Source organism: Accipiter gentilis, chromosome 11 (assembly GCF_929443795.1).
Source record: "Accipiter gentilis chromosome 11, bAccGen1.1, whole genome shotgun sequence".
NCBI lineage: Eukaryota > Metazoa > Chordata > Aves > Accipitriformes > Accipitridae > Astur > Astur gentilis.
The window spans coordinates 16,052,216-16,077,360 of NC_064890.1; the positions used below are offsets into that span (position 1 = coordinate 16,052,216).

A 25,145-nucleotide genomic window follows, 5' to 3' on the forward strand; every position below is an offset into this window, starting at 1 on the left:
TACATCAGTAAACCAAATTTAGTGTTATGCTATGAAAAGGATGCCTTCTTTATATATGAGTGATAAGCAGCACTGGTTCTGTAATTCTTCTTTCGTATGACCTCATTGTGCAAAACTAAAACAAGATACAGTTTATACAGTTTCAGTATTAATTGCTAAAGGGCACTCTGTAACTTACACATTTCCTCATGAGTACAGGAACTTCCAGTGCTAAAAGGTCAATAGTTGAACTAACATGGCATACTACTGAACAAATAACCTATGCCTAACAATTACACAAAACCAAATGAATCTTTTAAGGCATTCTTATTTTGCAGCATAAGTAGGTTATTTTTCTGTACTCAACTACCATTAACTCTACATCTTGAAAATTAATATAAAACTGTGTAAAATATATATATTCTATTATATATATGGCTTATATATAATATATTTTATATCTATGTAAAAATACTTATCTTTATATTGCTTCCAGAGGTGTACATCTTTGCAAATACAAGAGGAAGCACAATGAAATTATACATAATTAGGCTGGAAAATCCAAATTTGTTTTAATCTATAGAGGTAATTCTAAAATGGAGAAACTGAGATCAACAAAGTTGCATGTGTAGGAATGTTTTCTGGCAAGGGGAAAATGGAAGTTAGAAATGTAAAAAGAAAAACCAGCGCTAAACCCAACCTAAATAAGTCATTATGAAAATAACAAAACAAAGAAAGCTATATGGCAATCAACGATCATCGGGGAGAAAAGAAAATAAACATTAAGGATAGGACATTGAATGGAAAATTAATCTTGTGGATGTCAGTCTTTACTACATAAAAGGAATAACAGTCTTAGAACTGTTTTCGTTAAATTAAACAAATGAGAATAGAGTACTTGTGTCAAAAAAAAGGAAAGACTGCATTATCGTCAGAGTCAGAATGGTACTTATGTACCAGTTCTAGCAGAGTTTTTGTCATCTATCACTCTTAAACAATAATAAAACCCTTTACTACTAGAACTTGTGTACTGGACAGGAGTCAGGTTTAGACCTTTTCAACATAAAAGCGTGCTGCAGCATGATCCAGGCCAGCAAGCCATAATTTCAGTATCGGGTAAAACAGAACACCTTGACAAATCCAGCGTAACGAGAGCACATCAGTACAACTCCTGAACCCAAACTGCTATTATCCACTGTTTATTTTTCCTTGATACTATAAAAGTTACTGGATTTTCAACAACATTCTAACAAAGTTCTTTGCAACAGACTTTTAAGGACACTAAGATGTAACAAGGTAAGAAACACATTTTAGATATGGATCACAAGCTGCTAGAACAGATACAAACAATAAACTATGCAGAAGAGCTACGCTAGAATTGGGCATCACACTGCCCAGTGTAGGTAAGTGCAAGGTACAGGAGGATCTATCCAGCTGGAATTGTACAGGTGCACCACGTAAATAACGCTGAAGAACAATCCCAGGGCAAGATATCCAAAATCAACCAATATTCATTTTCAAAAGCAACTTAAGCTCTAAAGAGATTATGTGTCACTGAAAAATTTGTACCAGTTAGGAGCCCAAGTCTCTTGCAAATATGAGAACAGATGACATTTTTAGACCCAGATGCAGTAAAATTCTAAACAGCCACTAAATAAGCAGCAAGATTCAAACTAGGAAACAAGACATGCAGCCCAAAGAGAAAGCGCTGCTGAAGCATTCAGGGGACATAATCGTAGAAAGTGAAGAAAGAATAACACAGAGAACAAAGGAAGTAAGTGGACACACTTTCCCAACTGTGCCAATAAAGATCTTTACGAATGTGACTATTCCATGACACCTGGATGTTAAGACAGTCTGTGATAGGTTTAGGTAAAGCTAAACCCTAAAGCACATTGAAAGAATGCTAAAGCTCCAAATTCAAGGACTCTGATAGAAAACATCAAAATTGAATACTTCATTTGGCCCTGCTAGACCTTGTGAGCCTAAGGAGCCTTTTTAACAAAGTAAGCTTCTTTAAAAAACGACAGTGCAATAAGCTGCATTTGGGGTCATCTTACCAACTCACCAGCAAAGTTGAGAACTCCAGATCTACAAATGACACACCACCATTTTGGAATGCAGTAACAGTCGATGTCAGGACATTACTCGCGTGTAGAAAGTAAGACAGTAGATAAAAGATGAAAGAAGACCAAGAAATATGCTACAACTTCCAAATTTTTTGAATTCCTGCTCTCAGCAACACAGAAACACATGCTCGAACAGACAGTTATGACTCCTGAATTCAATTTAAAAGTACTACAGGGGTGTATGCTACAGCAATTGCAGTTATCTCTACCCATGTGCAGCCAGTGCCTCTTTACATGCACATGCCTCTGTTCCGTTCTGCTTCAAGCTCCTGCCTCTCTGCATTTATTTTCTCCCCACATCAGACCCAGTAGCCTCAATCCTTCACAGCTCTATTCTCTGTCACATTCTGGGTCTCCCTCTCCCCTTGTGTTGCCATTCTCAGTCCTAAGACCCTTCATCACCTGTCTCCTGGTTTGACTCCTGCTGTTCCCTGTTACTTCTACCCTCCCATTACCCTTCCACCCCACTTTTCACTCCCCTAAAACCCAAAATACCGGTCAAATTCTTTCTCTTCCATTCTGTACTGATATAGAAACAGGTATAAGAACAGCACATTTTTCTGCCTAATGCTGCATGTCTGCACATGGCTCTTTTTGCCCACTCTTCCCTATCTACCCTTTGAGGATGATGTCATCTGTTCACACCATCTTAACTAGCATCTGCACAGCAATGGCTTGTAAGCATGTCTATCCATCCACCTACTCCTGATTGCCTCCATATGGTACTGCTTCTTCTCCTGATTTTCTCTCCAGAAAACTTAAGCTTGATATGCTCACAGCTCAGCTCCTTACCATTCCTCTCAAACACTTTTTGCAGAAAAAACTTTTTCCGTTATCGCCTCCTGTAATATAGGAAGTCTTTTATGACCCCTTTGCTTGCGTTTGAACCACATACCCACACTATATCCAAAATCTCATTATAATCTTCTTCCATGTATACATCTTTTCCTTTCTAACAGTACAGCTCACCCAATATCTCCATCTTTCTTCAGGCACACACTAAAGAATTAGAAAGAGAGATGGAGATTCATCAGTTTAAATTTAGACAGGCTTCCCTACTTATCCTAAGTCATACTGAAAGTGTAGCAAGTAAATCTCTTTAACATCTTAGTATTTATGCTTTCATTTCAGGAATCTTCTTTATCACGTCACCCTTAAGAGCTATGCTGGTATCACTGGTTTCAAGCTCTTGGGAGGCAGACGATACAGAGACAGCTCAAAGAGCTCCATCAGTTACTACTCAACTGGTACCAGTTGGTACCTACCGATCTTTGTTCAAAGTTTCTGCAATCTTTATTCAGGTATTTTCTGAACGTACAAGAGTACGAAACAGGAAGCATGCTAGACAGATATGTAGCCATTTTAAAAAATAAAGTATGTTGTTACCTAAAGATAAATAATATATTGAATGGCTGGCTGGCTGAGAAAGTAAAGAGAAGAAAAGCAGACATCCAAGTTACACAATTGCATTTTTAAATTGCATTAACAACTTAAAAACAGAGGACCCCATCAAAATTTGACCAAAACTGCCATCTTAATACAGCTACTTATATAAGAAACACGCTTTAACACTTAGTATGTTATCAAACTTAAAAAAAAAAAAAAAAAAAAAAAATCTTTAAAATCAAGGGGGGGGGGGGGGGGGGAACCACAGAAAAAGCCCCACACCCCACACTTATTTGAGATGAAAAACTACCAGCAGAACATTTTATACTCAGACAGTCTTAAATTACTTGCTTCAGCAAACCAATTTTTAAAAAATATTATTTTGGGTTGTATACTGAATTTATTTCCAAGGTTTATTTTAACATTAGTACTAATTAAAACAGACACTGTGCTACACTTCCCTTACTCCTCATTATGTGTTGTAAGCATTGTTTATACTGATAGGACAGATTCAGAAATAAGTTACAAAACAAAAAAGTGAAAATGAAGACACCCCCTGCAAAGTGAAGGTCAAGAACATCATGCAAGACATCCTTACAAAATAATCTCTGAAGTCTCTAGCAAAATTAATGAGAAACATACAAGATTTTTTTAGAAGTTAGTATTTCGACAAAATTAACAACCTACACTACTATACATACATTATACATGGTGACAGACTATAAAAATTATTCTTTTCTGATTCATGCATTAAACTGCATTATCAACCCATTTTAAGGGTCTGAAAAATCTCTGTGACTCCTAACAGTAATTTTCCTAATATACAAGTGGGTACCAACTTGTCCTTAATATAATTTATTCAAGATAAGACCTAAATATTCAATTGCATATAAACATATCAGGTGAAATTCAGCATGGCTCAAAGAGGCAGTTTTATTTCAGAGATGTTCTTAGGACAAAAAAAAAAAAAAAAAAAAAATCACAAATGGAAAGTAGGCAAATTCAAATATAGATTGTTGGAAGCTTTTTAAGTAATAAACGTTTAATCCCCCTTTTTTTTCAGTATCATGTGGTTTCCAGTGTACACAAAGTAGAGAGTGAAAAGGTAAAAATAAAACTGGCATACCCTTAATATATTCCAGAATTCATAAATCACTTGTAAATTTAGTCCTTTTATAAAAGAATCCTTATATAAATCGGGTGGAGGGAGGGCATCAATCCCATATATGAAGCACAATTTAAGCCCAACATCACTGACCAATCAAAATTAGTAAATGCACTGCATCTCTCTGCAGTGAGGAGAAGCGACAAGGTAGGCTGTCATTCTGCAAAAGCTGCCCATCGCAAGCTTTCCTCTCAGAAGCACTGCTTTTCTTTTTTAGAAAGCTTGAATCTCAGTGGTGTCTCTGGAGACAAGAAGCCTTCAGTATGTTAAATTACTTTCATTATGTATTTTCAGATGCTTATTGATTCTACAGTAGGAAGAGTGAGAGACTGCAGCAGCCTGTAAACCAGAACTAAAGCAGTTGTATACATTAGCAGTATGCTGAAACAATGGCACAGTACAGGCACAAATTTTCATTAAGGTCATTTTTTGAAGATATGCTTATTACCCTCTTTCCCTTCTACTCTGCTAACAAGTGAACAAAATGAATCCCTCCAACCTGGAACTGCTTCACCTGCATCGAGAATTTATCAAATCTTTAGTGGAGGTAAGATCTGTTCCTTATTATGATATGCAGAATAAGCAACATTTAACAAAAAAAAAATTGGAGCAAAAAGGGAAGAGATCAGATTCAACTTACATTAAGCGCTAGTATCTTGTTATATTTGAGACCAGGAAATATTCAAATGTTATTTCCCCCTCCCATTAAAAACACAATGGTAGAAAAATGTTTTTTGTATGAAACTCTTGTAGAATATTAAGAACCTGTTTTGGTCGTACAACATAAAGACAGTACAGTTTAAGCTAATACAGTATTGGGGAAAAAAACCCCAACATATAATGCAACCGGGAATATATTTTTTCCTCCCTCAGCAGTATTTCCAAATATTGGCAATTAAATATGTTATAGATTTATTCAGTTACTCTTTGAAGGATCAGATAGTCTGTAATTAGTGTATACTTATTGCTTTATGAAGGTCGGCTAATATGACTAATCTCTGATTGCTCAAGATATCCCCCTTTCTTGTTTTTTTTTAAACTTACTTCTTTCATTACCTTGTACCTTCAAGCCGTTTATTAAAAGCACAGATTTGCTAAATATTTATTTCAAGAAAGAAAATTACAACAGCGTGCAAATTAAACAAAAACATATTTCCTATAAAGCTCATTGATTCTGCTCAATTTCTCATTAGAAGACAAGAGAGTTGTATGTAAAAACTACCTGCTCACAAGAGCTTTAAAACTACATTTCCTAGCTCTAGTCACGGACACTCTACATCGAACAGTTACTGCTTCTAGTCAGGGTTTTTTGTAACCAGCACTATTTGAAGAACAGGAAACTTGTCCAAAAATCTAAATTCATGTTAAGTTGACAGAAGAATGACATGATTTTACTAGCAAACAGTGAACGCTAACTGATTTTCTATGTAATCTGTAAAATCCAATTTTAGAGATCTTTTATTCATTAAATAAGTGATATTAGAAAATATATTCTTGCACTACTTTATTTTGAAATTATAAGCCCTACTTTTAACCTTTTTTTTCCTCCCCTTCACAAGGGCATGCAGCAACTAATTCAGTTTTACAACTGACAATATGAAGAATGCAGTTGACCGGGTATCTTTCTAGCTGTATGACCTACAAGCAGCAGGATGCATCACTAAAATGTATTCTTAAGACATAAAGGAATTAGAAACAAAACATGGAACACACTTGTATTACCATTTACGTGCATGACACTTCAACAATATACATGGAAGACTAACACATCTGCTCAGATTTTCATTAAAAGAAGAGTGCAATGATTGATTCTTAAAATGGTGAGCATTCTTAAAGAGGGATTTATAATTTAAAACCAGAATTGTGGAAACTACTGATGCATGAAGAAACAATGAAACATGAATTCCCAAAAGGAGAATATGCATACTTCACCAGCAAGCTGAATAAGGGTTTAACCAAGCTTTTTCTATACTACTTATTAAATAACTTATTTGTCATAATGACTAATGGATAATTTTTCTCTCAATTTTATGGTCTGTTATGTATTCTCCTTAAATGAAAATAAACCAAATTAGGTAACTCACGATTACTCTCAAAGCACATGAACTGGATTTTATGATGTATAGCAACTTCTTTGACTAAGCCATCACTCAAAAGTAATGAGCAGGAATATTACAGAAAGAAATACGCAACCATAAACTAAAGGATGTCTACATACACTCTGAACACAGAGATCAGAAATTCTTTTTTTTAAAACCTGGAAAATAAAAACAGGCTACTACAAAATGCAACAGGGGAAAGAAATTAACATCACTTAAAAGAAGGTTTATTTCTTATTGCTGGCTTGAAACTCAGAACAGACACGCAGAATATGCACTGGTCTGTAGAAGTATCTCAGGCAATTAAGAAGTCCCCATGTTTAATCAGAATTTTTTGCTGCTGAAGTGCTGGAACAAAAAAAAGAAAAAAAAAAAAACCTGCAAGGAACGAAATAAGATCCCAGCTACTGCTTGGTTTCCAGGTTACAGTGCATGTCAAATATCTGTCAGTGACACCATGTATCAATTTATGACAAGCTGCTGCAATGATCTGAAAGGCCCTTGAGGCACAGAGAACAGGTAGGTCAGCAGTTGCATGCACCCCACCTCTGCTCAGCATTTGCAAGGGAACAGGCACTGTCCAGAAAGGCGATCGATGCATGGGGTAAATTAGCTCCCTGCCTTGACATTTCTGCTTTTATTTAACTGAAACCTAATCAATGCAACAAGGAGGTGATGTTTTAAACTACTCATAGGACTTAGCACATGTGAAGTTTTCTGTTTTCACAAAATACCAGTTGACATAATGTTAGAGTTAAGACTGTCATTTGTTTTAGCAGACCTGCTTTTGATTTCCTCCTGGCTTTTGCTAATATGAAAGAACTCCATTTATCCAGTAATGGATTTGGAATGGTTTCTTGAAATCCATTCACAGCCAGGACAGCGTACACAGTGGAAATCATATTCCTGAGGGTTAATATAAACCTAATAGAGGTTGCCTAAATCAGAAATTAAACAAAGCTTTTGAAATATTTCTTGTTTCATTTCACACCTGAGACTAATACCTTCTAATTTACATCTTTTGTATTTAAGAGGCACATGTGAAATAACTGTTGAAGCATACCAAGAATTTTCATCATACAATTTGCAATTAATAGTATTGTGCAATTGAGGCTTTTCAGAACTGCAGATGAAATCCATTTGCATATTGTATCCCAAGTGTGCGTAATTCATACTTTCATTAAAAAACAGCTCATTTTTGTTCACCTTAGTGCTATCCATTTTTAATGTATTCAGAATGGAACAAAAGTCTGTATTAAATTTATTTTTTCTGCCAAGTATGTCCCCTCTTAAATTTAAAGCTACCTAAAAAAAAAAACCCCAACCCTCAAGTGTCATAATAAGAAATTGAATAACCTCTCTTTTATTTATTCATTTCATTCAAACTGAAGAGCTGGCTGACAATGTAAATAATACAAACATCATGTATTACATGCAGATGCTACATTTACAACCTATCAGCATGTGTAAAACAAAGCATATGAGCCACAAAATAAAAAAATCTCCTAGATATAATAAATGTTGGTGGTTTTGAACCTCATTTATTCCTATGCAAACATGCTATGTATATAAATCTGTTGGATTTAATTGCAGTTTATATTTAAAAAAAAAAAAAAAAAAAGGCAAAACAAACCCCTGAAAGAGACAGTTTTCTTCTTAAGCTATTATTTTCTAGAATTATTCCATTAAATCTATTCTGGCATAAAATGAAATACTTTTCCATTCCATTCCATGTAGGCAATGATTTCTTGAAGAAATTGAATATTCAAATCAGAAAAAGGAAATGTAGTATTTTTATAATAAACTCCATTCCCCCAAACCCACATAAATTTTGCATTTGAAATTATATATACTTATATAAAATTTTTGTAGTGGAAAGTTTCATACATGTAGATGCACACAAGATAAAAGTGAATAGAAGTCTTCAAGCTCAGTAAAAATCTGCTGAATTACAGAACTTCCAAGTTTCAGCCCACAACACTATTACAAACTCTTTATGAGATGCTGCTAAATTGCCATAAATAATTTAAATGTTCTTTTTATGATACATAAGTAACTGTGTTCCATGTTCCTATCACTCTCTTTTTCCACAGGAGCCTTTTTTAAATGATCTTGAGTACTAATTTGTTAATACTTAACAACATTCTTCTAAAGTGACCCTCAACGCAATACAAAGGCAATGCACAAGTATAGTTTATTCAACAAATGGGCCCTTTGTAAAAAACACATCACTATAAATAAAGCCTTGTCTCTCAAAGTGGAAGCTTTTCACTTTTTCTTTTTTTTTTTTTTTTTTTTTTTAAACAAATCCTACTTTCCTTTAAAAAGAAAAGACCTTATTCTAGATCCTCAGGCTTTTGAGTCCATGCCAACTAAAGCTCTAAACATACAGTAAATCAAGAGTTTGATAAGAATAGATGCTTTTCCTCCCTCCTCCTTCCCCAGCACTTATCTACAATAAGTGGTAAAAAAAGAAATCAAATAGTTCCATATTTTATTTCACCTTTCAGGAGGAAAAACAACTGCAACAAAAGAATGTGTTTCTCCCCCATTCTGGAAGTCAACATGCAGTCTGAATCTAACATTACAGTTCGAGATGCCATTGATGACATCGACACCAACATGTACCAACCACTGTCATATCCATTAAGCTTTCAAGTTTCTCTCACTGGATTTTTGATGTTAGAAATTGTTTTGGGACTTGGCAGCAACCTCACTGTGCTGGTACTTTACTGTATGAAATCCAACTTAATCAATTCTGTCAGTAACATAATTACAATGAACCTTCATGTACTTGATGTAATAATTTGTGTGGGATGTATTCCTCTAACTATAGTTATCCTTCTGCTTTCACTGGAGAGTAACACTGCTCTCATCTGCTGTTTCCATGAGGCTTGTGTCTCTTTTGCAAGCGTTTCAACTGCAATCAACGTCTTTGCTATCACTCTGGACCGATACGACATCTCTGTAAAACCTGCCAATCGAATTCTGACCATGGGAAGGGCTGTGATATTAATGACATCAATATGGATCATTTCACTTTTTTCCTTCCTGATTCCTTTCATTGAAGTCAACTTTTTCAGTCTTCGAAGCGCAACTACTTGGGAAAACAAGACACTTTTGTGTGTGAGTACAAACGAATACCACACTGAGCTAGGAATGTACTACCACCTTCTTGTTCAGATTCCAATTTTTTTCTTCACTGTTATAGTAATGCTGATTACATACACCAAAATACTCCAGGCTCTAAATATTCGGATTGGTACAAGATTTACAACGGGACAAAAGAAGAAAGCTAGAAAGAAAAAAACTATTTCTTTGACCACTCAGCATGAGACTACAGATGTGTCCCACAGCAGTGGAGGAAGAAATGTCGTCTTTGGCGTTAGGACTTCTGTGTCTGTCATAATTGCTCTACGCCGAGCTGTAAAACGACACCGGGAGCGACGAGAACGGCAAAAGAGAGTCTTCAGAATGTCCCTCTTGATTATCTCAACGTTCCTTCTCTGCTGGACACCCATCTCTGTTTTAAACACCACCATCTTATGTTTGGGCCCAAGTGACCTTTTGGTAAAGTTGCGATTATGTTTTCTAGTAATGGCATATGGAACAACTATATTTCACCCTCTACTTTATGCATTCACAAGGCAAAAGTTTCAGAAAGTTCTGAAAAGTAAGATGAAAAAGCGAGTTGTTTCTATAGTGGAAGCAGATCCCATGCCAAATAATGCTGTAATACACAACTCATGGATAGAGCCTAAAAGGAACAAAAAGATTACCTTTGAAGACAACGAAGTAAGGCAGAAATGTTTAGTACCTCAGGTTGTCACTGACTAGATTTCAGTATTCACCAAAACACATCAAGCGGAATATTTGAACAAATTGTAGAAAAATACTGCCAAATAAGAAAAACTTTTTTTAACTATTGGCGAGACTGTAAATTTTAAATATATATGTTAAACAGAGTAGGTCTTGTATATTCAGTTTCTTCATTATGTAAGATATATGTTGCATGGCCGTTTGTTAGCATAACACCATGTGTATATTTGTCAAAAATATTCAAGTCCTCTTTTTTAGAAAAATAAATAGCCTTAAAGAAGTGCAAACTTTTAAAAATATTTGTATGGCTCAGTTTCTCTGTAAAGATAAATGAGTTTTTAAACAAAAATTCCACTCGGGAGTACTTTTCTAAAGCACAAATTCAACATTTTGCATGATATGGTATTTTTAAATTTAATTCATAAACAGTATTGATCAGAGACATTCTGAATGCTATACAGCTACAAGTTGGACACATTTTGACCTCATATTTAGATAGCTACTTATTTCAAACTTCTTTAGCATGCAATTACCATGCATATGTAGACAAAGCAAAGCCATTTATATGATGCCCTTCAATTAATGGTTCAGAATTATTTAATTTTGATGGGGGGGGGGGGGGGGGGGGAGTTTATGTTGGTCCAAAAACTGACAGTACTTTTAAGAAAAGTAAGTAGTCTTGCGTATACAATCTCAGATCCACAGTTTCTATGTAGAAAATACACAACTTTGAATAATTACACAGGAGGGTTGGAGGGGGTAAGGGGAAAAGACAGACTAAATTAAGGCAAAAACCACACACAAGAAAGTTATTAGTCTTGATGCTAAAAGAGAACCAAACAACAAAGCCATTCCTGTGCAAAGGCTTAGATTTTCACACTTGAAGGAGTTTAGCTAGACCTCTAGTGTGATATGGGGACCTCTTATACAGAGGTGTTTCATTCATACCATCTATCTGCATAGACAGATATGGCTGTCAAGTGCCAACAGCTAAAGTAAAAGATAATTTTCTTGTCCTCAATAACTTTTGTATTATTTTGACTTCACTTCTCCTTCAATGATGTCCAGTTCTAGCCATGCAACTGCTTTGTCACAAACCAATCACCGATACTGCTAGCTTTCCTATTTCTGCATTTCCTGGACAGCCATGGTATACCATCATTCTATATCCTATTTTTCTATTTCATCTTATACCTGCAGCAAAGAATCAAGAAGGCTTAAGAAGTCATCATCATCCACAGCACTGTAAGGAAGAATTAAGATATTCATCCAAACAAAAGTTTGTTGAGTGGTTTGCACTATCCCATGCTTAAAAAATTCCTAATTTCAAAAAACAGTGGCTACATTCATTGACTCAGTTACCAGTTATGGGGGGAGGGGGAAACAAAACAAAAGCCTGCAAAATCAATTAGCATGATTTCACTTGTCTTGTTACATAAACTGCTCAATGTGTCACCAGCTACCAGTATAATTAAAAGGCTAATTCTTAATAAGTATTAGCTTCTATTAAAAAAAAAAAAAGCAGACCATATCCTTGAATATGAGAGCTAGTTTGACTCAAGTATTACATAAAAAACGAGGATTTCTGACGCACTTTTCTGAAGTTGCATATTAAAAAAAAAGTGTGGTTTTAAGGGAGCAAAAAGCTATTTTCCATTACATCATTAAATTATTAATCATATGTGTATTGCCAAAACTGTTTTTGTGGTTAAAACAAAACAAAGCAAAAAAGCAGTACTTGTAATGTACCTTAGTTTACTTCGGCTCATGCCTTCACTTACCAGAACAGATGACTCAAAAAAATAATACTACAGCTCCATATTCCACAAAGACCAGCTACTTACAAACATCCAAATTCTACCTAGAAGTTTTATTATCTAACTGATAATAATTTGTCATCTAAAATGACTGTGTAACATATATTCAAACATAATTTCGGTGGCTTTTTTCTAAAAGCTAGCCCAATGACACCTGCATTCAACTGTACCCACTTACAGTGTTGATTGCATCCAAGATATTCCTCGTTTCCTACATGAATTGAAATCCTTCATATTATTTGAGAGGTTGCAGGGGGGAAGTAAACGTAATGCTTTTATGCAAGAAGATTTTTTTTTTTTCTTTTTAAACCCATATGCTCCAAATTTATCACTTCAAAAACATTCTTTCAGGAATAAGCTCTTCTGAAAAGAAATGTGCCCAGAAAACCTAAGCAGGAATGATTTTTTTTTTTTTCTTTTCTGTAACACTTCTTTCTTTCTCTGCCTAGTTATCCTCTGTATTGTGAATACTAGAAGGAGGGAAAAGTGGGATCTCTAGGGTTAATGGCATAATTTGATTTCACTGATTACTTATCTTCCAATAAAGCATTCTTAAATCAATTAAAAATACTATTCATTTATTTAAAAAGAAAAAAAAAAAAAGAAATCATAATGACCACAACACATGAATAAACTTACATCATGTCTTTATCTGAAGTAAGCATTTAAGAAAAGCTTTCAGACTTGAAAGGTTTCTTGACAACATGACTTTACTTTTTAAAATTAAGTAAGTCCTCAAGAACTACATATTTAGTGCAAAAAGTTCATTCATTAGAAAGTCAGATTCAATGAAGCAGTACTCTGTAACAAAGAAAATACAGCCGAGGAATTAGTCAGAGAGATTAAGTCAGGTTTTAAAGGCTATGTTGATCACAGTCATTGATTGCCTTTAAGAATATAAGCAAGTTCATTTTTACATTTACTATTCTTCATCTTTATTAAATAAAAGAAAAGAAAAAAAAAGGACTTACACCATGTTGGAATATACTTTGAGGTCTGCAGAAGAAAATCCTGCATAGAGCAGGGAGTAATACACATAAGAATATCTGCAATGCTATATACACACAGGAGTCATTATAAAACAGAATCATACATGATCTGTACCACAACGACGACAGATTTAACACAAACAAGACAAAATAAAGACTTAACTAGTGAAGGAACACTGTATATCCTACAGATACAGAAGAGGATTTTAGGAGAGATATGAAGGTGGGCCGTGGGTGCTTGACAGACAGACTAAAACAGAATGCAAAAATAGGCAGCATCACTGGAAGAAAAAAGGGCAAATATATGCCATAGTATTGTTCAATCAGAAGCCCACTACATTCTTAAAAATGATCTCACCACAGTGAGTCATTAGTTCAATTACATTTCACACCACTCAGCCTAAGGCAAGCAGAATTGTACAGGACTCTAAAAATATTAATTCCAGCAAATACATCTCAGAAACACAAGCAACCACGTTTCCACACATCCTCTGTCCCTTAAGTTAAGCTGGTATCTGACTATGTTGTCTTTTAACTTCAAATGCATCTCCATTTAATTTTATGTTGTAAAATGAGGTTAGCCCACACTAAAAATACAAAAAGCTGCGGAGAGTGCCGGTATCTATTGGAATATTCAAGATACACACCTTAACAGAATAGCACATCACAAACCAGTGAAACAGAAATGTAAATACATCACAAATACCTCGTTTTAAGTTGGCAACAGTGTAGGCTCTGCTATATGGTCAGTTCTGTTTACTTCACTACTGCCAGGGGAATAGGAATTAATTTAGTGATTTCTAAATAGATTAGATAAAAAATGTATGCATCCAGATACATATTAGATCAATACACCTCTCTTCCTTCATTGTTACATAAATACACACACGTACATAATAATTATACATCCATACGCACCAGAAGTGGAGTTCAACATTAGCATCTACTTTATATTTATATGGAGGCATTTTTGGTGGGAGTGTTTTTGAACTGGACAGACAGGCACTATGCCCCACCATGCATGCACTTAAATGCCTTCTCTTCCCGCACCACCTTTTTTTTTTTTCTTCTTCTTTTTAAATGAAATAATACATTCAACAAGCTATATCATTTACCTGGGCACAAGGAAGAATTTTTCTGCTCTGTTAACTATTATGTATATCATATTGCAATGCGCTTAATAGTTCTTTTTCAACATCAGTGTACGTGCTAGTCATCAGAATTCTCTTTTTCAACATCAATGTATGTGCTAGTCATCAGAATTCTTTGATAGCTGAACATTTTAGACATGTTTGTTTCCTCTGAAGGAAGTGTTTTAGTTACTAATTGCCATTAAACTCTTTTAAAAGGAGAGAACACAGCATTCTTTAGCAGTTTCAATGTAGTATTAAAAAATATAGAATACACTAACTTACCCTTCCCTCCCCCATTGTTCAAACAAAGTATCTCCAACATATAGCTAAGGACAATCACCTTCTGTCTTAAAACCTTCCAGCTTTATAACAGCCAAATTCCACTCCCACTTCACACATTCTGCTGTAATATCACTGAATTTATTTGTCTTACATCAACAAGAGAGAAGAATCTGACTCTGTAATTACCTTCTCCTTTTTCTAATTCATAGAACACTTGTGTAATTCAAGAAGCAAAATTAATCACAGAGTTTGGGCTTTGTTTTGCGGGGGGGGGGGGGGAAGGAAAAAAGGAGGGAGGAAAAAAGGAGGGAGGAAAAAAGGAGGGAGGAAAAAAGGAGGGAGGAAAAAAGGAGGGAGGAAAAAAGGAGGGAGGAAAAAAGGAGGGAGGAAAAAAGGAGGGAGGAAAAAAGGAGGGAGGAAAAAAGGAGGGAGGAAAAAAGGAGGGAGGAAAAAAGGAGGGAGGAAAAAAGGAGGGAGGAAAAAAGGAGGGAGGAAAAAAGGAGGGAGGAAACCCTGACATAATAACTAATAGGAAAATCAAAATTGACTCATAACCAATGAGTCTTAAAGAAGAAGGATGTGAAGTAGGTGGAGAGTATAGGTCAAGAGAAAAAGTGAGAAGTTGGAAGGAACCACTGTAAGGCAGATATGGCCATCAGGACCACAGAAAGGTGGAGGGCAACATGCACCTGCCATGGAAAGAATGCTAACCTTATTTTTTTAGATTATAATAAACAAAAATACAAGAACTTGTCTTTGAATCATCAGGTGTGATAAGTGGTTTTGCCAGAATTGCTGGGAGGAGAGGGGAGAACAACAGGAACAGCAGCTCCAAAAAAGGCTTTTGATTTAACAAATTATACACAGAGTAACAGACAAACCAAGAACATGCATGATTCTACCATCTCTTTTCCTAGAGATAAACTACACATTTTACCAAGTACAAAGTACATACAGAGTACATGCATTCCAAGTACAGACCTGAAAAGAAAATGTTATTAGATGTCTGTTCCCAGTGATAATTTTAAAAAATGCTATTGAATTTTACCTCAAATCAGTGTTGGTCAGATAACTTCAGTTTGTCTTGATGCTTCGAGTGTGTTTCACTACCACAGTATGTTTTCAATTACTGCTTTTTATCGCAATTTAATTATTTTTGTAGAGTAATAAATTGAAGGAGAAATATCATTAGACATCTTTATGTTCTTTGCTAAAATTACACTTCAGTGATTATTATAAATTGAGCCAGAATGGAAGAAGTATCTTCCTGTGCATTTACTTTATAGATTTCTGTATCAGCTGTTTTCCTATTTTACAAAGAAATTCTCACACAATGAAAAGAAATTCAGTTGAAATGAAAAAAACTTAAGATTTACAGTGGAAGTTCTGTGGTACATATGGAACCTGAAATTACTAAAACATAATTTATTTTTTATAGTTTGAATGAATTGTATCCTTTGAATTTAAGCATTTCTATATCCTCATTCTGATTCTTGACACTGCACAGCCAGGCAAGCAGGCGGGCAGGCTGACGGCACAAAGCTGTTGGCAAACAGCACACCCTTGTTTCCTTTCCAAGCTGGGTTTTTGGAAATACACTTTTGGTTTCTGTTACCCTGCTATGATCTCCAACTTCCTACCCTATCTTGGCAACAGTTTAACTTGATACCATATCTGATAAACAAATCAATGTCACTGCTGAAACAACATTATTGCTGTAAAATCTGTCACTCCGGCTATGTCAGACTGTTATTAACAGAGCAATATTAGCACAGCTTTACTTTCAACTAGTACTAGGATCTCTCACAATCTGTTGTGAGATTTTACTTCAAATTAAACTCAATTTAAACTCAATTAGTAGGGGGGGGAAAGCACAATAACTGGTGACAACTTATTCCTACTCTGTACCATGGTTTTCTTCCAAATCTTATTTCAAAATATTTCTCACAAATAAACAGAGAAGGAAGAAGGGAGACGTAGAAAAAAAAAAAGGACAGCTTCCCACATTAGTATATTATTACAAATATCAGTGATGCTTTGGGCACTAGGTTGCATTTAGCAGTGTGTTGAAAACATGCACAGGAAAAAGAAAATGGGAAAGGAACACTATTTGCAATGTATGTATCATCACAAAACAAAAGGTGAATCTGAGCACTGCTGTTGTAAAACACCTTAACAATAACGAGGAAGATTCCTGCTAACAGCTCTACTAGCTAGTAAGTGAGACCTATCAATGAAATGAAAACAAACAAAATAAAAGATGTGAAAAGAATTTGTGGGCAAAGCAAAGGTTTTAACAAAGTTATGTGGTTCAACAACAACAACAGTGGCTTCCACAGACTAAATACCTAACCCAAAAAGAACTCTCATGGAAAACTAATTTTTTGTGTTTTGCCAAAATACCACACACCTGCACATATACGGAGTACAATATAGCTAAAATAAGAAGATTTAGCATATTTATTTGTTGCTACTGCAGTCAGTAAGGTATTTCACAAGAGATTTTTTTTCAGATACAACAGACTTTCTAGGAGTATATATGCACGTAATAAAACCGAGTGTTACTTGAATTATAAATTCATCTTCTGAATAGTTACAAGCAAATATCAAATCATAAGAAATTTCCAAACTGAGTAAATCACTTATTTTTCTATGTTTAAATGGGAACAAACATTAAGTTTAATAATTTTGATCATACAAGGTTATATGCCCATAAATATAAAATGGAGCTACACAGCTCATCTGCAGTTGTATCAAACATGGACAAAGCACAAAAAAGTGCATATGAAGACAAGTTAAAGACATCTTTAAAGAGATTAATGTATTCAGAAGCTTCTGACAAATCTTGCCTCAGTTGTACAGCTTACAGTGCAGATTGCAGAAGCAATTTAAATAAAGTAGAATAAAAGTGGGAAATTTTTAATTCAGTCACTGAGACTTTGTTATGCCCCAATTTTGTTTCAGTTAAAAATCTCAAGTTTCTACTACATCTTTAGTTTGCAGGTTAGGTCAGCTAAAAACTGGGGGGGTGCAGATCTCTTTGGAATTGTAGACAATATACCACAGGAACAGTATGTTTTCAAAATAATAGGATGTTCTTTCTTTTAATGAGGTTGGGTCTTCACATCTTTCCTTGAAATGACATGAAAAGAGATGTGAGACCACACTGTTCTTCAGCTGAAGAGGGATTTGGTGCCTGTGAGCAATGGAAGGTTGGACCTGAATGGTAAACAAATAAAAAGACTGGACTACTTTACTTTTCAAACCATAACTGAGAAGAGTCCATAAAATTCTTGATGAAACTAATATTTGAAAATTATATGCATGAGTTGGGAGACAAAGAGGAAAAACTACTCCTGTGAAAACAGCCTATTTTTAAAGCTGTTTCCCATGTGCAAGAATTAAATCTTACTCTACAGTGCTCACTACTTTGTATTACATACAGCAACACCTTCACTGATCTTTAAGGCAAGGCAGACATGACAGTTACAGGAATACTGGCTCCCATCCAGGACCTGAACAAAGATTATACTTCAGTCGTCTTTTCACAGCTATTTGGTTAGATTTTCTTTAACGTGAACTGGCTTACTCTTTAATTAGAAATGAACAGAATAAAATTGGTTACTATGTTTAAGATTTGAACAACCAGTATTTACTTGAGGAATTACAACAAAATTGTGTACACTATCTCATTTTTCAATTATTTTATAATTCTGAATTTACCAGGCCTCATTTTCCAGTCCTTAGCTCTTGTCATTTCTTTCTCCACCAATCAAAGAGCTCTTCTGCGACCCTTTATTTTCTCCCCATGAATGCACCTCTACAGTCTTAATCTTCAAGAAAAAGAGCCCATTTAATATCCTACTGCGACATGTATAATTGCATTTATTCACAGGTATCCACAAAACTATGTTTTTATCTGTACGGTACAATTCCCTATACCAATTGCAGATGTACAGATTTGCGTGACATAGCTGCATGAATGCCAGAACAGACACAACATTGGTAAAGCAATCGCAGCATGGATACAGTCCAATTCCAAGGCTTTACAGAAGTTTAGTACCATATTTTCATATTTGTAAAAACAGAGATAGTACTTTTTTCTTTTTTTTTATTTAGAAAGCATGTTATATGTACATGTTAAACATTCAAGGTGCTCTGCCCATTCACAGCTGCTTGTCGTCCAGTAGTCTGCCTTCATCTGAGGTATAGACCCATAGAAAACTACCACTACCTTACTTACCTCTGTTCCTCTCTTCCAGCTCCACTAGTAACAAAAGTATCTACCAAGAATGTACAGCAACTGTGAGGTGAGAAGACCGCTTATTTAGGGGAACAATACCTTAAGGGAGATTTAAGTCATCTAAATTGCAGATTATGCACATAAAACAAAGCTATAATGCATCTACACAATTTCTTTAATCAACTAAGTAATCAAAACACACAAATTTGTTTGACAACACTTACTTTCCATTAAAATGTAATTGACTATCATTAATTCAGCTTTACAGGCCTGAATTCTTCTTTCAAATGAATTAAACTTCTCTACTATTTTTCTACAGCAGCTTTGTGTCTAACTGACTTTGATTTCAACAGAAATATCCTGTTTCTCCTTCTGAATGTTGGAACAACACATGTTGGACTTTCCCCTTCCCCATTCAGTAAGAAGTTACAAATGAATGGCTCTGGGAAGTGAGTACATATGTGTAACATCCTCCTTAGTTATTGTTAGATTACACAGTATCCTTACTTTATGGAAGAACAGATTACCCTGCCTCCAAAAATAAAGCAAGAGCATTTACTCAAAAACCCTCCTATTCTAAGTCTTTATGAACAATCTGGAAACCTGTAAATTAATGAGATTATTTCATGATAGGTGTCTTTCTGGTTCCTGCCAGCCATGGATTTTTCTGCAATATTTTAAATTCATCGTATCTATATAAGGCATTCATTTGTGTTTACATATTGTTTTCCAATTATGGTGGTTGTCTTTGCTTTGTCACTACATTAGAATGGGCCTTTAGCCAGGACTACCCTCTTTCTTGATTGCCAAAAAGCCAGTATTTCACTATCTAATATAGTCTTCTCAGTAAACTTTCAACTCTCAAGTTTGTCTAAATACATTTGTCCAAACTACTGAATAGAAGATCCTCTGCATTGAAAAATTAACTTTTCAAAAATGGAACATTAAACACTGGGTTTATTCTCAGTTTGCTCTATGCATCATGACTTGCCACTCTGGCAACAAGTGATTTTTAAATCCAGTAAGTTTATTCATTATAAGAGAATCCAGAATAATGCTTCTCCTTGTTGATGATTGCTGTGTTAGAAATTGGTGGGTTTTTACCACTGGCCATAAAGGATAAATAGTCTAGGCTCCCAACACCATTCTTCCACACATCTTGGAAACATGCTTAGATAGCAATGCTTCCACTTTTCTGGTTTAATTCAGTGGGTTGTGAAAGTAGCAGCTTCTGGATTTTGTTAGCTGGCTCTCTGATCTACATGCATTTGCAGATACTTCTACTGTAACTTCTCATTCTGTTACCCCCAATGAAATTTTCCAGACATGATTTGCTACCATGATTATTTGATCTTCTAATAAGCATTCTAATCAACTGCTCACTTCTTTTCCTTGGGGACCAGAAGTTACCTGTCCATTTCATCCTTTTCTATTCTCTCTCACTCTGACTATTTCTGAATCTGATTGTTCAAAAAGAAAAAAGAAAAAAAAGCTGTTTTCTCAGACACACAATACTGAAGTGTTATTTCTGAACTAACCATGTTCCTCTTCAGTACAACCACTGGGTTATGCACTAATAAATGCTTCAGTCCCAGCAGAAAGAAAAAGATCGATATTATGAACTGCTTCTCAGTGTTATTTCTTTGACCACTAAACAACTGATTTCACCATTGGCCATAGATAAACAGAAGGAAGCACACATTCTCCCAGCTACCCTCAGACAACTCCCCTAGAAAAAATGTGTGACATTTCTTCACACTTTCCCACAGGGAAGTGATTATCTATTGAACTCAAACCACTGAGCCTGATCACCTTAGAGATCATTACTCTGGTTCTGGGAGAACTAGACTGCAGCTTTCTATTGAATTTCCAAGTATGTAAATGCTCAGGAAAGGAAGAGAAGAACAGAGAAAGTTATAAATGCCAATTCCTACTAGAACTTCAGACAGTGCATATGCAGACCTGCCTGAAACGTAAAATTGCATTTCCATGTAGAACCTCCACACAGAGCAGAACAGACAACTAGATCCAGGCTTTCAGATGCATCACTCTAGCTGTAAATGGTGTCAAACTCTACAGAACAGAATTTTTCCATGCTAGTTGTTAGTGTTACTGACTTGTTTGTTTATAATAGGTACTCCAAGTCCTAGCTTTAACTGTTTACTTAAACTTTTATACCTATTGAAATACAGTGAGAATACACCACCACTCAATTTAGAGATGGTATCTCTCTGCTTTGCTGATATCCCTGCGTTCACTTATTTTAAATTATGTAATCCAACTTGCCTTTCTCTTCATGGACATACACAGACACCTGTGAGTAGATGCCTTTTTCTTTATGTAATATGTAAAAGACACTACAAATTCTTTTCAAACTCTTGCCAGCTATTTTTACTCTCTACAATGGATTGATAATTTACAAGATGCAAAAAGATGATTTTTCAGAGATTTACAGCTAACCTCTGTCTGTCTTCCCTTCTCTCTCAGCCAAAAGCAATTCTTTCTCATCTTTGGTGTGCACAATTTTATTTTTTGTTTTTTAACTAATACAGAGTTTTAAAGTCAGTACACAAAAAATTCCTAGATTCAAAGGCAGACAGAGCTTGCAGATACCTTTGGGTCTTGATAATTTTGTATATCACCTAGAAACAGAAACCCATATCTTTCATTTCTACTTTTAATTATGTAGATCTATAAAAAAGTATGACTACCCAGTAACAAAATACTTTGTCTCAAAACCCAAAGATGCCCTAAGATCTGTACTGGTTACACAATCATAACTGTTTTAAAGTAATTAAAAATCTAAAAAAAAAAAACCAAAACCAAACAACTCTGAAGTTGTGTTTATCCTGTATTTGGGTAAACACAAGCATTCACCACTACAAGATTATCTACGTATGTTACTGGTTCATCCAAATCCTTTCATTTCTCCGCTGTCATGACACACCCTAGCTAACAAACACAAATATACTTATTGTTCAAGCACTTAAAATTATCAAGGGGTAAAGCAAAAACAAGGTCCAAACACCCTTGCTGTCCTTCTGGTGGGAAACAAGTATTCCTTAATAGCAAAACAGAAACAGGTTTGGTATAATTCCTCTGCTCTACAGGGACACTTTGAGAAGAGAGCAGAAGGGGAATTTTTTAATTAGAGAAACAGAATGTAAGTATAGTTTTCAGATTTTAGAGTCACACATTTAAATTCACTAATTGCAAAACAAACAAACAAAAACTGGAAAAAACCTACCTTATGAGACCTGGCCTTTACATTTAAGACCATTAATGAGAAAAGATAGGATAGTGTAATTACCAAGACCTTCCTCCACAACTTCCCTCTTCCATCACTCTTTCTGTTCTTCATTTCCAAACACTTCCTCTTTCAAAATTCCCAAGCCCCTCTGTTTCAGCCTCACCCAGGTGGGACTACAAACCCCAGATATATCCTCTGGGTCTCAAAGCCCCAGACCATCTGATACATTACCCCAAAGCAGATGGAAAATACTGTAGTTTCAGTGTTTTTAAGAAATAAGAAATACTGGCTTAATCTCAGACACAGAACTGAATGTGCTACCAGGGCAAACACTATTCATGCCTCATGCACATGACAGTACACAAGAGAGTTCAAATGCATGCATGTTAACTTATCAGCTTCATGACTGGTGCAGCTACTCTGCTGTCCTGACAATAATTCCTCTCCCAGCACAAAATACTTTTTGGTAGTCCACCACATCCCCCCACCCCTTCATTAGTTCTTGTCCACTATCATTTCTTTCCTACTGGAGTCCTCTGACCTGTTAGAAGCAAATACATCAAGAGCTGTCTGGCCCCAGATTTTACTCAGTACCTGCTGAAGCCTAGCTTAGTGTAATACAGGCCTACAATCAAAACTTCTATGCATTAGATCAAGACAATAATAATCATAATTGGTATTAATAATGAAATAGTAGCAATCCAATTCAGAGTAACTGATGACAAGAAGGTTGAAAGAGCTAAGCTTTCCAGAAATGTAAGGAACAAAAGATGTGAACAACTGTAACTGGGAGCAAGAAAGAGCAAAAGACAGAAAATAGTCCTTGATGGGCCTGGAATCAGAATAAAAACTGTTAGAAATACTCCACATGCTACAGCAAAGGCAACTTGAACACACTGTAATTAACTTCTGACACAGCCTTGCTAATGGGATGTCAATAACATACCTCTCAGGAACAGATTAACACCTCAAGATAGAAAGTGGAATACTAAATCCATTTTCAAATACCTCGTATACAGCCCTCTGACAAGGTCTATATACTTGAGACTAAAATTACCAAATGCTTAATAATACAGCAAAATCAAATTCTTCAAGTAGTTATAGCTAAAAGACTAATCTCATCAAAAACAGAAATCAGCTTAATGCCAATATGAAAAAATAGTTTCATAATTCACTCAATATGGCAAATTTGAAACACGTTTATGATCGTTGAAAGGAAGCTTGATAGCAAGAAAACCCACCATTACAATCATGCCTGGATTAATCTTCTAGAACTGTATGCATAAAGAAAATTAAATTTCAAAAGATCAGAATAGTTATGACTTTGGAAAACAGTGACACAGCAATGAAACTACAATGAAGCTACATTAACAGAAACCAAACTTTTAAAAACCTGAGGAAATGTAAATTCAAGCCCTACTAATTTAAAGGTTATGTTGAAAAACAAAATTCCAACAGGCTATTTTTTTCTTGTATCAATTCAAACTTAGTCTTTTCTCTTATGGGCATGTAATTATTTAGTGTCTTCTATTGAAAATGGTTAGAAAAAGAATGCATGCCAGAGATTAATCAAAACATACCAACTATTTATATAAAATGCTTTGTCTAAGATAAGTTTTCCAGGCTAGGAGTCCTAATCACAGCAAAACGCAATCTGATGGTAAAATCTGTATGTTCTGTCTGCCTTGCTCAAAGAGGATAAAGAGGTCTTACACTGTTAGCCTCTTACTAATGAAAAATTGTATTAAGTTTTGCAAGTCATTTTGTTACATGCACATTAATTAACCTACAGTGAATAGTTCAAATTAATAAACTTGTTACATACTATCAAGATTTTTCTTTATTTCAAAAGCCAACAAGAAATAAATTAACATACACAGAAGCTCCTTAACTCTGCATAAAAGGTAAAGATAGCATAAAATAAAACAAGATAAGATGGCCTAGAACAAGATTGTTGTATGCATAATTGAAACAGAGAAAGAAATAAGTGGGTGGTACAGCAACTACATAAGAGCACAAGGACTAGCTTCTACCCTCACTACACAAAATATTTGGTTGTACATAATAATTCATGAAATAACATGACTCAGCAGAAGCTTGAGTAGCCCTCCCTTTTACATTAATTTACAATAAATCAAGTAGTGACTTTGGCAACATGAAGCCAGGAACGATACTAAGAAAATAACAAGATATTCTTAGTAACCAAGAGGATTTTTTGTTAGCACTAACCATCCATAGCTTTCATAGCATTACTTTCCTTGAAAAGACAGATCAACTTATAAAACCAGAATCTTTCTAAACATAGTAAATTGAAGCATTACAAATATGCTTTTTCTTTATCAATGTATGAAATGACAAATTCAATTGCCTCCGTGGTATGAATGCAAGCTGAATGGTTCTATCAACATTATCACATTAAAAATAAAGAAAAATTATTTTGCAATATAACTGACTGTCACAAAATGACCAATATTATCCATGAGAAACACAGTATCTGGTATATATATGTTTGTTGATTATATATTATACAATTATTTTGTGATTAAATGCACTACTAACGATATACAGTTAATCACAATGTAACTAGAGCAATAGGCCATAATTTTTTTACCAGATATGCTGAAAAAAAGCAGTTCAGACAGTGTACTTCACAGGTGACACTGGCTTCATATTTGTGAAGAATTGCTCAATATTATTAAATTTTTTTTAAGTCTGATTTTGGAATAATTAAGCTTTTATATAAAAATGAGTTCTCAGTTTCCAAACAGTTCAAGACTCTGTTTTAAAGCTACAAATATTAAGGCTCCTGAATTATTTGTACGTCTACTTGACCTTCCCAACAGAGAGGGGGTTT

The 25,145-nt window shown here is 35.0% G+C and overlaps 2 protein-coding genes across 7 annotated transcripts in view; one reads left to right on the forward strand and one right to left on the reverse strand.

Moving 5' to 3' along the window:
- Positions 1 to 25,145, reverse strand: part of COG5 (component of oligomeric golgi complex 5) — a 193,519-nt gene that overhangs the window by 148,112 nt on the left and 20,262 nt on the right. The gene's annotated exons all lie outside the window — the stretch shown is intronic.
- On the forward strand, positions 5,040 to 10,970 carry GPR22 (G protein-coupled receptor 22). Of its 3 annotated transcripts, none has more exons than XM_049814176.1 (3): positions 5,040 to 5,206; positions 6,219 to 7,277; positions 9,269 to 10,970. In XM_049814176.1, exon 3 carries the CDS (start codon positions 9,294 to 9,296, stop codon positions 10,593 to 10,595), a length of 1,302 nt encoding a protein of 433 aa, XP_049670133.1. In that variant the 5' UTR covers positions 5,040 to 5,206; positions 6,219 to 7,277; positions 9,269 to 9,293; the 3' UTR covers positions 10,596 to 10,970. The 3 variants fall into 3 exon arrangements, with proteins under 3 accessions (XP_049670133.1, XP_049670134.1, XP_049670135.1); XM_049814177.1 differs by having other exon boundaries at positions 6,219 to 6,479; XM_049814178.1 differs by lacking the exon at positions 6,219 to 7,277.

Bases quoted from the DNA above. Each gene is read 5' to 3' on its own strand.
- GPR22 (XM_049814176.1), top strand. From the start codon at position 9,294: ATGTGTTTCTCCCCCATTCTGGAAGTCAACATGCAGTCTGAATCTAAC.